This window comes from Myotis yumanensis, unplaced genomic scaffold (genome assembly GCF_028538775.1).
Source record: "Myotis yumanensis isolate MYYU_CA2020_CCGP unplaced genomic scaffold, mMyoYum1.0.hap1 SCAF_2, whole genome shotgun sequence".
Taxonomy (NCBI): domain Eukaryota; kingdom Metazoa; phylum Chordata; class Mammalia; order Chiroptera; family Vespertilionidae; genus Myotis; species Myotis yumanensis.
This window is the reverse complement of record NW_027223753.1, coordinates 63435783-63449967: the sequence shown is the minus strand read 5'-3', so window position 1 is coordinate 63449967 and position 14185 is coordinate 63435783. Positions and strand designations below refer to the sequence as shown.

At 42.9% G+C, this 14185-nt stretch overlaps 1 protein-coding gene across 1 annotated transcript in view; it reads right to left on the bottom strand.

Moving 5' to 3' along the window:
- The window catches only part of DNAI3 (dynein axonemal intermediate chain 3), a 99501-nt gene extending 86942 nt beyond the window's left edge, over window positions 1-12559 (bottom strand). The window contains exons 1-3 of the mRNA XM_070405493.1: window positions 12417-12559; window positions 3268-3366; window positions 2859-2897 (exon numbers count right to left, since the gene is read on the bottom strand). Of these exons, the coding sequence (XP_070261594.1) occupies window positions 2859-2897; window positions 3268-3352 (124 nt within the window). The 5' untranslated portion in view covers window positions 3353-3366; window positions 12417-12559. The remainder of the gene's footprint in view (window positions 1-2858; window positions 2898-3267; window positions 3367-12416) is intronic.
- Window positions 12560-14185: the final 1626 nt, after the last annotated feature.

The window sequence follows — 14185 nt, the reverse complement described above, 5'->3', positions numbered from 1 at the left end:
TTGTTTGTTTTGTTTTTTACCAATTATTTAGCCAAGAAATAGTTATTGAGCACCTATTATATGAAAAGCATAATGCTAGTGCCTAGGTGTACAGTCTAGAGGGGGGCACAAAAAACAGACAAATACACTCAAATATATGTAAGTACAAATTGTGAAAAGTGCTAACTAGGAGAGAACAGGGTGAGAGATAGAACTAAGGAAGGTAGGAGGGGTGGTGGGTTTACTTAGACAGGAAGAACAGAGAAAGCAATTCATTCATTCCTTCACTCATGCATGCAATCAATCAACAAATATTTATTTAGGATGTATTATGTGTCAAGATCTGTTCTAAGCATTGGAGTACAAGAGCCTTTCTGTTACCGGGAGTGTGTGTGTGTGTGTGTGTGTGTGTGTGTGTGTGTGTGTGAGAGAGAGAGAGAGAGAGAGAGAGAGAGAGAGAGAGAAAGTGTGTGTGTAAATAGATTATAAATGCATTAACAAGTAAATAGTTGATTCTCATTATTTACTAATTTTGTATTTGCAAATTCACTTGCTAACTTTATTTGTAATCCTAAAATCAATAGTTGTGGCACTTTCATGGTCATTAGTGGACGTGCTCAGAGTGGCAAAATAATTTGAGTTGTCCAATGAGCACATTGCGAGCTGAAGTCCAACAAGCCCATGCTCTGCATCTTGTTTCAGCTCAGACAGGAAACAGGTGTCCTTCCACTGTCTATTTAGTGCCACATTTTCCACATTTTTGTGCTTTTTATTGGTGATTTTGTTATTTAAAATGATCCTCAAGTGTGGTGCTGAAGTGCTGTATAGTGTTCCTAAACTCAAGAAGGCTGTGATGCCCTTCACGGAGGAAATCCATATATTAGATAAATATGGTTAAGGCATGAGTTACAGTGCTGTCTTCTGTGAGTGCAGTGTTAATGAATCTATAATAATAAAAGCATAATATGCTAATTTCTGACAAAGTCACGGTGTTGAAGGCTGAGGCAGAGATGGCAGACATGGCCCCCCTCATGCCCACCTTGCCCCCCGCCCCACTGGCCGCCACAGCAGGGGGGCCAAGCCCCTTGAACAAATTTTGTGTATCAGGCCTCTAGTATATGTATTATATATATATATAATATGTATACTATATATATATAATATATATGTATAATATATATTATATATAATATATATACAATATATATTAAATAAAGTATCTTTAAAGGGAAACACACATAAAAAGGTTATATATTGATTGGTTAATGGAAATGTTATGACCAGAGGCTCATAGGAATCTAACCCTGTATTTCCTCTAAGAGGAATGTCTCAGTATTTGCTACTTTGGTGTTCACAGCAACTGTATAGAACATCCATAAAACAGGAGAATCGACTGTACTTTAACTTCAGAATTATGGTAGGTGCTGTGAAGGCAAGGGTACTAGATGAAAGAAGCCTTCAGGAAATGCCTCTTCCAGAGATGGGACTGGAGTCTAGACCTGAACGATGAGGAGATAGTTGCATGGAGATCTGGGGAAAGAGCTATCCAGGTACATGGAGCCAGAGCAAAGGCCCTGAGGCAGGAACACATAGGGCAGGTTCTGAGCTAGGCAAGACTGGTGAGCCATGGATGGGGCAGAGGGTGAAGAGAAAAGACCAGAGAGGAAGGCAGAGCCAGGGCCACTATAAGGACAAAAAAAAAGCCTTGGGGGAGTTTAAGCAAGAAGTAGACTTGGCAGGTTGCCGGGTGCAGGAGGGATTGAAGGAGACTGAGTGGAAACAGTGATACCAGGTAGGAGCTAAGGAACTCATCTAAGTGAGGAATGTGGAGGCTTGGACTAAGGAAGTAGATGTGGAAATAATGTGAAATGAACCAGTTTGAGATATATTTTAGAGGTGAAATTGACAGGAGTTGGGCTGATTTAAAGGGGAGTAGGGGTGTGGGAAGGGAAAAGGGTCAAAAATGGCTCCGGCATTTAAGGGTGATACATCCATTAATTCAATACATACTTGTTGGGCAATGGGCATAGTCTGCTCCAATGCCATTTACTGTTAGCTGACATCCCCCTACCATCTCCACCCACTCTGCCACCCTGGCCCAAGCCACTGCCTTCTCCTTCCTGGATTGTTGCAATAGTTCCCTAAGCACTCTCTATTTCTGTCCTCACCCCTGCAGTTCTCAACAGAGTAGCCAGGTTAACCCAGTCTAGACATAAGTCAGATCACGTCACTGCTCTGCTTAAATACCACCAATAGTTGCTTATCCTGTATGATTAACAGCCAAAATCTTCACAACGGCCTACAGGCTCTTAGATCTTTCTCTTTCCACCCTTGCTGTCTCCTCTGTTTCCAAACATGAAGTGCATCATGTAAGTCAACTCTAAGAGAAAGTTTCAGCAACAACAAAAACAAAGGCTTGCTAGTTATTTAGCCTCTAAAAGTAAAAACAACATTAGTTTGGCTCTCTAAGTCCTAGCTTCTTTGCTTAACAATCAACCTTTCTCCTTGAAATAGTGGAATCTTACTGGGAAGTACAGATAAATATTGTTTATGAGCCAGAGTTTTAAAAATATCATTCTAATAAAAGTAATAACTTGCAGACTTACCACACTTTATAATTACAAAAGGTCTCTCAATCATCATTTAATTTGGATTTTGAAGGGATGGGTTGGCCTGAGTCTATTTCTCAGTTTAAAATTCTCTCTTTCACTCTTGCTTTTTATTTTCTTTAACATCTTTCATTTTATATTTGAAATGACCCGATGTGATTTTAGTCCATGTACATGTTGATCAATTGCTTCAATTTGTACGATTTTCACTTGCTTACTGTGTATTAAAATATTGCACCTGGAGATGGTTTCTAAATTGTTTCCACTTACCCAGGCTCTCCATATTTACAGGTTCTGCTTCTTCACTGCCTGGAATATAACAAAATAATGTCAAATTTACATTTTTGAATCAAATATATATCCTAGCTTATTACATATTTTTAACCAGGTCTCAAAACACAAAACATAAATGCAAATATACGATGAAGTCTCAAACTACTTTATGAATAATTAAATAAACAGAATCTGAATAACTGTCTTTCTCACAGAATTATCTCTTCATGATATGTTTCCTATGGTGTTGAATGGTAATGAAATACATACAAAATGAGAATAAATGCCCATGTTTTGAATTCCACTTGTGTTTAGCTTTATGACAGCCAACACCATGATAATTTTGGCTGCTAGCTGTACAAATACTGAAGCCATAAAAATCCCATTAACGAAAAGACAGTCCTACCAAGTGTTAAGTCCTTATTTTCGCCATGTTTTCCTTTTTTCTTTTTGCCACGTGGATTCTTTCCTCCTCGAGGTTTTGGAGCCATGGCTCTGACTCAGGCTGCACAAAGAGAGATGCCATTAGATGCCTGGCTCACAGGTTCAAATGGCAAGCACTAGCATTTAGTAAACATGAGTGTGTTTTCTAAGTTGAGCCTTTGGCTGACTCATCTTTATTTATTTTTAAAATATATTTTTATTGATTTCAGAGAGGAAGAGAGAGGGAAAGATAGAAACATCAATGATGAGAGAGAATCATTGATTGGCTGCCTCCTGCATGCCCCCTACTGGGGATCGAGCCCACAAGCTGGTCGTGTGCCCCTGACTGGAATCGAACCCGGGACCCTTCAGTCCCCAGGCCTACACTCTATCCACTGAACCAAACCAGCTAGGGCAACATGTGTCTTTATAGAGTGGGTGTTCTGGGGGCAGGGGTTTATTGCAACAACAATCTTAGTCTACCAGCGGTTCTCGACTTGTGGGTCGTGACCCCTGAAAATACATCCTGCATATCAGATATTTACATTACGATTCACAACAGTAACAAAATTACAGTTATGAAGGAGCAACGAAAATAATTTTATGGTTGGGGGTCACCACAACATGAGGAACTGTATTAAAGGGTCGCGGCATTAGGAAGGTTGAGAACCACTGGTAGACCTTGCCATTCTGGGGGAGCCATTCAGCTGAAACACAGGGCGGTGACCTGCCAACTCCTCCAGGTTTCAGCCTCAGGCCCTGCCATGGAAGCACCAGAGAGGACTCCGCTGCCCCGCCTCTGGCTGTGGTTCTGCACCCAGGGAACTGCTCCGTGCTGCCCTGTGCCCGGCTCCCTGGCAGGTGCCCCAGCTACAAAGACAGGTTTAAAGTCCAGGGGCAGACACCGGCCCACAGTGTGCACATATGCACATAATTATAAAATTAACATAGTGTAGATAGTACTTTTGTCCTAGCATGCGTGCATGTAGCCACCGGGTCCTTATTTGTGCTGTCAGAAAAGGCCTCCAAAAGTTTCTGGGGGGTTGCTCATCCATTTTGACAGGACATAGCTCTGGCCAGGGGCCTTGCCATGACACCAAACCCTTCTCATCTCCTCAATGCTCACCTTTGCCCCGTCTTGTTCAGTGGCTAAGAGTGTGGTTTCAAGAGTCTAACCCAGCCGTGGGCAAACTACGGCCTGCAGGCCGGATCCGGCCCGTTTGAAATGAATAAAACTAAAAAAAAAAAAGACCGTACCCTTTTATGTAATGATGTTTACTTTGAATTTATATTAGTTCACACAAACACTCCATCCATGCTTTTGTTCCGGCCCTCCGGTCCAGTTTAAGAACCCATTGTGGCCCTCGAGTCAAAAAGTTTGCCCACCCGTGGAACCAGAGGGGTCTAAAAACAGGCTCTGCCTTTCATCAGCTGAGTGACCCTGGGCTAACTGTTGACCTTCTGAGTTTCAGCTGATTCATCAGTTTAACGGAGATAATAAAACCTAACGCACAAGGTGGTTGTGAAGATGAAATAAAGTCGCATCATCATCAACTCAGTCATCTTACACTGTTTACTGTTTGTCTCATTTTAATAAAACAAACACAGATTGAATATTGTTTCATAGTGTGGGGAAGGAGGAAATGCTCCTCTACCCTCAGTTGATCTAATAATCAAATAGATTTGAGACAGATTAACCAGAGAAGATAACCCAAACTTAACACGTATATATGGATGGAAACCCTGCATATATGAGAGTCAGAGACTCCACATGCACCGAGGTTCAGAGACAGAAAGGGGAACTGAGGTATGACGTTGTGAGCTAGGGAGGAGGTAATGCACCGTGGGCTTCCCAAGGGGCATTTCAGGAGAGCACGTGTTCAGTAATTATTAGTGTGCCTGCCATACACACAGGTAAGGTAAAATGTCATTTCTGGTATTAATTCTTATTGTGGGCCAGGCTCCTAATTTAATTCTCCTAGATAGGGCAGGGAGCATGAGTTTCTCTCGAGCCTGCAGGGTTCTAGTTGCCTTTAGCTCAAAACAATCCACATATCACTAAGACTGACATAGGGGTACCTTGTCTGCACCCCAGCAATTGCCCATAGTCAAAACATCATGAGTTTTATTTTATGCTCAATATCTTGATGACTAAATCTTGACTAAAGTGTGGGTATATGTCTAAGTGTTTGAGCATACACATTTTTTCCTTCAAAATGTTCACATATATTTTTTCAAATGATAATAATGACAGCTCATGTTTGGTGAGTGATATGTGCCAGGCATGATTCGAATTATTTTACATGTACTATTTATTTTTATTTTAACTAACCTTTTAGGTAGGCATTTTATTGATTGATTTTAGAGAAGGGAGGGAGAGAGAGGGAGAGAAGGGAGGAGGGAGGGAGAGAAAGAGAGAGAAATTTGTTGTTCCACTTATTTATGCATTCATTGGTTGCTTCTTGTACATGCCCTGACCGGGGATCAAACCCAAAACCTTGGCGTGTCTAACCACCGACTGAGCTACCCCACCAGGGCCTAGGTAGGCATTTTATTCATGCTATTATCTTCATCTCCATTTTATGATGTGAAAACAGAGGCCCCAAGAGGTCAGGTTACTTGCCTGAAGGGACATATAAGCCATGAGCCATGGAGGCAGAGCGTGAGCCCCAGCGGCCTGGCTCCAAGTTTTGCACTCCTGACCTTTGTTCAAATTATTTCAGCGGTAACTACTGTGTTTCATTACAAATCAAGCTATTTAAAATAATTGTCTTTACCTAGAAAGTTATGATTTAACATTTTAATTGGCATTTTATGTTTCTGACAATTTAGGAATTTCTATTTTTTTTGTACTTTATTTTATATTATTTTTTCACATGCAATAAACATTCATATTTCAAGAAAAATGATTTTAAGTATAATAATGTTACATGCAATAAACATTAATATTTCAGGAATTTTGACTTTTTAAATATTCTGCAATGGGTGGCTCTGACCCAACTCTTCAGCTTGTCAAGTGTCCATCCCACTTTCCAGCCTTAGCATAATTTCAAATCTTGGACCTAGTCCTTTTTTCAAAATATTCTCTGTAAATGTACTCTATTAATATAAATGAAATATTCTATTCCAGCTGCATTTGACTTTAAATATTCAAGAATACCACCTGGACTCATTCCCCCCTCCCCCTCCACACACACACATTCATAAACACACCATCACCACCACCACTACCATCGCTATTCATTCTAGAAATATTTATTGAGCAACTATGGTATACCAGATGCAGGTGTTAGGAATACGGCAGTGAATGAAAGAGGCAAACCATTACCTGATAGAGCTCACATGCTAGGGGGGAGACAGGCAGCAAGCAAATAAAGAAGCAAAATAATGAATACTTTACATGGTGATAACTATTAAAGAGAAAAATCAAGTGGGAAGGGGAAACAGATTGTAGGAGTGCAGATGTTGCAATTTTTTATTAGACAATCAGGGAAGGCCTCATTAATAGACATTGGAGCAAAGTCTTAAGAAAAGGAGGAAGCAAAAACTGTAGATAACGGGGGAAAGAAGGGTGTTTCCAGGCAGAGGGAATGATAAGTGTAAAGGTTTTGGGGCAGGAGTAGCCTGGCACATTTAAGAAAACAGCAAGAAAGTCATGATAGCTGGAGCAGAGTGAGTGAGGGGAAGACGAGGAGATGAAGTTGGTCAGAGAGAGATGGGGATATATATTAGTCAGCTTTGCTGCAGTAACAAATGTTCCCAAGTCTCAGTAACATGCACCAACAAACATTTATTTCTTCTCATGTTTTGTCTTGTGGCTGAGAGTGAGTTGCTGCTTCAAGTCTTATTCTGGAACTCAGGCTGAAGGAGCAGTCCCTATTTGATACATGCTACTTTCATGGCAGAAGAAAAAGCGAGAAAGCTTATAGAACCACGTAATGCCTTCTAAATCTTTTCCTTGGCATCGGCACACTGTCCTTTCTGCTCACATTCCACCGGCCCAAGCCAGTCACACAGCCAATCCTGATAATGGGGAAGGAATATAGGCTTGCATGGCAATGGATGGGAATATATGATCCTCTTACAGAGAAAGGAGGTAATAGTATTATATAACAATTATATAACACTAGAGGCCCAGTGCACGGAATGTGTGCACTTGGGGGTGGGGTGGGGGGTCCTTCAGCCCAGCCTGCGCCCTCTTGCAGTGTGGGAGCCCTTGGGGGATGTCCCGTGGGGAGCAGGCCTAAGCTGGCAGTCGGACATCCTTAGCGCTGCTTTGGAGGTAGGAGAGGATCCTGCCACTGCCGCTGCACTCACCAGCTATATGGGAGTGCACTGACCACCAGAGGGCAGCTCCTGCATTGAGTGTCTACCTCCTGGTGGTCAGTGCGTGTCATAGCAACTGGTTGTTCCACTGTGCGGTCAATTGCATATTAGCCTTTTATTATATAGGACTAGAGGCCCAGTGCACAAAAATTTGTGCACTGGCAGGGGAGGGGGGCTGGGGGGGTGTCCCTCAGCCCCACTTGTGCCCTTTCACAGTCTGGGACCCCTCAGGAGAGAACCACCTGCTGGCTTAGGCCCGCTCCCCGGGTGGCAGATGGCAGGCCCAATCTCTTGGTGCCTGCCCTGCCTCCCTGGGTTGCGCACACGGCAGGGCCGATCTGGGGGTTGGGGCGCCGCCCCGGGTTGGGTCGCACACGGGACTCCTGGATGGGCCGGCAGATTGCTGCTGCCCCGCCTGGCCGCCCCAGGTCGGGTCGCACATGGGACGCCCGCCACCCTGGGTGGCAAATAGCAGGCCCAGATGGCGGCAGGGCAGGCAGGATGGCGCTGTCCCACCCTGCCTGCAGTATGCAAATTAGCCGCCATCTTTGTTGGTGGTTAATTTGCATATTGTGCTGATTAGCCAATGGGAGGTGTAGCGAGGCTACAGTCAATTACCATGTTTGTCTATTATTAGATAGGATACCACCAGGGATCTAGGCCATGTATAAGAACTGGGGTTTTTACATTGAATGAGGTGAAGAGCTATCGGATGATTTTGAGCTGAGGAGTTATTTTATTTGATTTGACTCATATTTTAAGAATTGAGCAAACACCGTGGCTGCTGTGCTGAAAAGACTGCAGCGAGGAAAGGGCTGAAGCGGAGTCCAGTTGAGAGACATTCAGCCTGGTGGACATGGCTCAGTGGCTGAGCGTTGACCTATGAACCGGGTTTCGTGTTTGATCCCCAGTGTGGGGCATTCAGGGGGCAGCCCATCAATGATTCTCTTTCATCACTGATGTTTCTCTCTCTCTCTCCCTCTCCCTTTCTCCCAGAAATATATATATTAAAAAGATACATTCAATCATTCAAGAGAGAGGAGATGGCAGCTTAGATCAGGGAGGTGACAACGGGATGGACAAAGTGATTGGGCTCTGGGTATCCTATCTAATAATAGACAAACATGGTAATTGACCGTACCTTCGCTACGCCTCCCATGAGGTAATCAGTGTGATATGCAAATTAACTGCCAACAAAGATGGCGGCTAATTTGCATACTGCAGGCAGGGTGGGACAGCACCATCCCGCCTGCCCCGGTGCCATCTGGGCCTGCTATTAGCAGCGATCTGCCGGACCGCCTGGGCGTCCCATGTGCAACCTTACCCGGGGCAGCACCCCAACCCCCGGATCGGCCCTGCTGTGTGTGTGACCCGGGGAGGCGGGGCAGGCAACAAGGGATCGGGCCTGCCATCTGCCACCTGGGGAGCAGGCCTAAGCCAACAGGTGGTTATCTCCCGAGGGGTCCCAGATTGTGAGAGGGCACAAATGGGGCTGAGGGACACCCCCCACACACACACCCTCCCCCACCAGTGCACAAATTTTTGTGCACCGGACCTCTAGTTTATATATATAAAAGGCTAAGTGATTTCCTTTAAAAAAAAATAAGTCCCAAATAAAAGATATTGCTTTTAAATTACAACAGGGCTTACTAAATATTTTTTCATAAAATTAATTGCACAGTTCATGCACTGAATGTGCTGTATTACACTTTCCCCAAAAAAATTCCTATTAAAGTGACGAGTAAAAGGTCATAAAATATTTTTTAATACAAATACGACTTTACTAAGGTACATTATTCTGAAATGTTCACCTCATTTTTCTTGTTCCCAACTAAAGTAAATTTATTATTAAAAGCAGCAGAAGAGATAATTCATTTGTTCCTAAAATAAAGGTTATGCTTACCTCAGTAGCTTGTATTACCATTGGTTTGCAAAGCCACTATAGCTGATTGAATTTCAAAGCAGAATTTGTGAAAGATAGCACTTACAAATATTTAAGCATTCCATTGAAATACTTTTATATTAAAACCACTCATGTTCTTTATAAATTACTTCACCATTCCAGAATACCTGTCTTTTACCAATGTAGCAAAGAACACATATCCTCCCACAGTAACAGCAAAGGACATTAGAGAGCGATGAGTGAGGTGAGTACTGGGTCAGTCGTCTTACCCAGTAACAGTTCAAACCCTGTGAGGGCACTCCAGTGGTTATGAGGAACATTGCATTCAGAGCTGGCCACAACCCTGTTCCAAACTAACTTTCGACCTCTCTGTGACTATCGTTTTATGAAGCTTTTGTTATTTAGGAGGATAACTGCCCCATATGAAGGAATAGGTGACAAATTACGATTGATATAATACAGTGATTTAAACAGTGATTGGTGCCCTCTCTTCACTTGATTTGGACACAATGCACACACCTGCTTACATGTTCCCATTTGTTACCTGTATGCACGAGTGTCTTACTCCCAGTCACAAGGCCTTTAATTCTGAGAAAAGCTGTAGCACTGGCACCTTCTCCCTCGCGTCTTCCTTAGAAAGTGTTACGTCCCGAGTCTCCTTCAATTAGCTGACCTTGTCTAGAGGGTCACCATCTTCTTTTCTCTCCCCAAAGTATTTGTAAGCTCATCATGCTTGCCTCCCATCTTTTCTTCTTTTAAACAAAGATTTAGAATCTGAGCTAAGACTAACATCGTGGGAGTCTGGTGATGTGTCTCCAAGAACTGCTGCTGCTCGGTTGGTCTCCACCAAGACCCTGATTAAGCCTCACGGCTCTCCTGGGCTCTTCAGACAAGTCTTCTAACAAGTACACAACATCCACCCTCCAGAAATGACTGTTCCTACAATGCTTCCAATTAGTTTGTTACACTTGTTTCTCCCCTTCCAACCTACCTCCACCTCTTTCCAAGACAGACTACTCATTTAAGTAGATGCTCTTCCAACACTTCACCCTTTGAAATGTCTCCTGAATTCAAAGCCCTCCTTCCCACAGCCTCCATGTGTTCAGGCCTTTAACAAGCCCTCCTGTACCAGAAGTTCTTATTTTGTGCCATGAACCCTTTGGCAGCCTGATGAAGCCCCATAAATCAAATAAAAACATGTGATTACAAGGGAGATTTTTTTTGAAATACAGTTATCAAAATATTTTTAAAATTATGATATAATAATTTATGTGCTTCTTAATTAATGAATTAAATATCAAGACCTAGCAGTGATTCTAATTACCACTTAATTTTGAAGATGTGATGAACATAAATCAGATATTTATAGCAGGGAAAGTTTTGTACTTTTTTGTAGTCTCCACTGTGCTCAGTACATGGTGTTCCAACGCCCTTGAAAGACTGAAGTATTTGTTTTCCTTATAACATCCATAATGTAATAAGAAAAGAACTGTAATTTCTCTTAGTGACAAAGTCACAGGTCTTGCTAACATTACTGTGGTTTATTATCAAATGCATACATTTCAATTAGTCATTAGTAAAAATAAACATGTGATTTACTTCTCTATCCACACCCCACCCTCCAATCAGATCATGGACACTTAACTGGCCTCCCTGACTCTGTTCCAACCGGCATAGCCACCCACAGGACAGCCTTCAGAGCCCTTTGTGAAATGCAGATCTTAACAAGTCACTTCTTTGTATACCAGGGCATTTAATGCGGATCCCTGTGGTCCACAGTGGCATTCTCCTCCACTGGGGAGAAATGGAGCTCATCTGAAATGCAAACTTCCTGGAGCCACTGTGATTCCGCAGGTCTGGGTGAGTCTGCGTCTTAAAAATCACTAGGAGGCGGTCTTGCACAGGTCTGCCTACCAGAGTCCAATTGTGTAAGCACCACCTTTAACAGCCTTCACAGTCTGCCCCATCCTATCCACTCCTCGAGTTCTACTCCAGCCTCACAGGGTTACTGTCCAATCTCGAAACAGTCCCAGCATCTCCAAACAGTCTTCCTACCTCCCTCTCTGGGGAACCCCCTTCCCTCCAGCTGCTCCTGCTCCATACCATGCACACATTTCTCTGCTTGCTTAAATCTCACTCATCCCTCATCCTGCAAGGACCTTCTCCCTGAAGCCTCCCCAACTCTCTCACTCAGGCCTAAACAGTTTCGTTCTCCTTGACGCTTTCTAATCACACTGTAGTGAGTTAATTATGCCAGGCTTCCACAAATGCAGAGGGCCTCAAACCCAGAGGTGCCTGGGAATGGCTGTGAATTCATGCAGCATCCAGTAGACACTGGGCAGAAGGAGAGAGAACTTTTCGAGCAACCATTAGGTACTGGAGGTCACTAAATGAGGAAGACAAAGTCCTTACTTTCAAAGAGTTGAAGTCCCCCCCTTGGTTTCTGCACTCCTCATCGACTCCAGCCCTTTCTCAACAGTACTGAAGTCATCTCTAACTACTTTAGTCCACATTCATCTTTTCCTCTTTGATCTCCAATACCGATGAATAACCAGAATCATGCTATTTTCCTTTCCATCCATCCATCCATCCATCCATCCATCCATCCATCCAGTATTTATTGGTCTCCCACTATGCGCCAGGCAGTGTGAGAAACACTGGGGATATATGATCTATGAACAAGACACTGTACCTGCCCTCAAAGTTCTTAAGAATGTCCTTAACTGCTCTCTCGTTGCTATTTTTGTCTCCTGGCTGGGCTGGAAGTTCCTTTCTTTGCAAGCAGGGAAAGTTTTGTACTTTTTTGTAGTCTCCACTGTGCCCAGTACATAGTGTTCCAACGCCCTTGAAAGACTGAAGTATTTGTTTTCCAAACCTCCTTTCCCATTCCGAGCTTCCCTTACCTGATACTGCTAAACAGAAGAGAAAAGAAGCCTCTGTGCAGCACCCTAGCGAAAAACTCCTTCTGGGGCTGAAGATTCAAGTTTTACTCTCCTCTCAGAAAAACAGGTCCTAAGAGCACAAAACGCAGCTCCTTTGCAAGCGGTTGCTCTGACGCATCCGTTGCTAAGAGAAAAGAGGCGGTGACTCAGATGAGATTGACAAAGCACCAAAACCAATACAGTCTCTGTTCTCTAAGTTTCTTTCAACTGTGATTGGTTGCTATGGTAATAACGTCACGTAACAGGAAACAGGGCGAGGTCCGGCAGTTATCCACTTGCAAGGAAGGAGGTGTATGTACACGATGATAATTTCATTGAGAACAGCGGCCCAACCTGGCCCCAGGTTTGACAGGCTGGGTCCAGCCCAACCGAACATGAAGAAGAAGCTGCGAGGGTGTGGCCTCTAGCAGCAGGGAGGAGAGGGTGATGTGAAGATTGGGGTAGCATCCTTAGGGCAGCTGCCTCGCCTTCCAAGGGCGAGCTGGGCCCTCCCAGAAACCTGCCCTAGATTCCGTGTGAAGGAGAGATAATCCGGTTCGATTATCTTCTAAAGTGTTACCTTTTCCTCTTGCCAAAGTAACTTTTGTATAAATTTTAACTCAAATCTTAACTATGAGTCTCATACTTAAACCCCTAAGGAACTCCAAGGTTCATTTTCTCTGTGGTTATGGGGTCCTAGCGGGTTAGGTTCAGTGGATAGAGCGCCGGCCTGTGGACTGAAGGGTCCCGGGTTCAAAGGGCATATGCCCCAGTTGCTGGCTCAATCCCATAGGCGTGCAGGAGACAGCTGATCAATGCTTTTCATCATTGATGTTTCTACCTCTCTCTCCCTTTCTCTTTGAAATCAATAAAAATATATATTTTTAAAAATCCGTGTTGAATAATTTTGCTGAGTGAGAGTACAAATCACAAGATTCAACCAAAAAATAATGCTCCCATCTCTGAGTTCAGCCAGTTTTAATATCTAAATTTTAAACATTTCAATGTGTTCCAGATAGGTTGTTTAGTTTGAAAAACTATGCTCAATAAATTATTTCAAATGTAAAGGAAGAGAATACATGTTTGTTAACAGAAATCAGTTTTTTTCCTATTTCTGCTAGATATATAGCGAATACATTTTTAAAGAATATTAGTATGAGGGGATGCCAAATTCGTAGCCTATTCAGATTGCCCACAGACCTTAATCTGTCCCTTCTCCATAGCACTGTCCTAAAAAGGCCAGCATAGTGTCTCAAATGCGGTACATATTTTAATGAATGCTTGTTGAATCAGATTTAACCTTAAATTATGTTCAAAGTAAATTTATAGACATTGCCTCTGCCCTTTGGTGACAAAAGTAGATTTGAATATTCAACTATCTAGTAGACATTTCCACTTGGATGTCAGAGCCAGCCAGGAAATATACATTACTAGCCCACTAGTCCATAAAATATTTGTTACCTATCTGCAACAAAAGAAGTACAGAAATTGGAATACTTTAAAACTTCATAGCAGGCCCTAGCCAGGTAGCTCAGTTGGTTGGAGCACCATTCCAATAACTAAGGTTGCAGGTTTGATCCCAGTCAGGGCACATGCAAGAATCAACCAATGAATGCATAAATAAGTGCAACAACAAATTGGCTTTCTCTCTCTCTCTCTTTCTCTCTCTCTCTCTCTCTCTCTCTCCATTCCTCTCTCTCAAATCAATAAATAAAAATTAAATTATCTTCTAGACTGAAACTATATTTTTT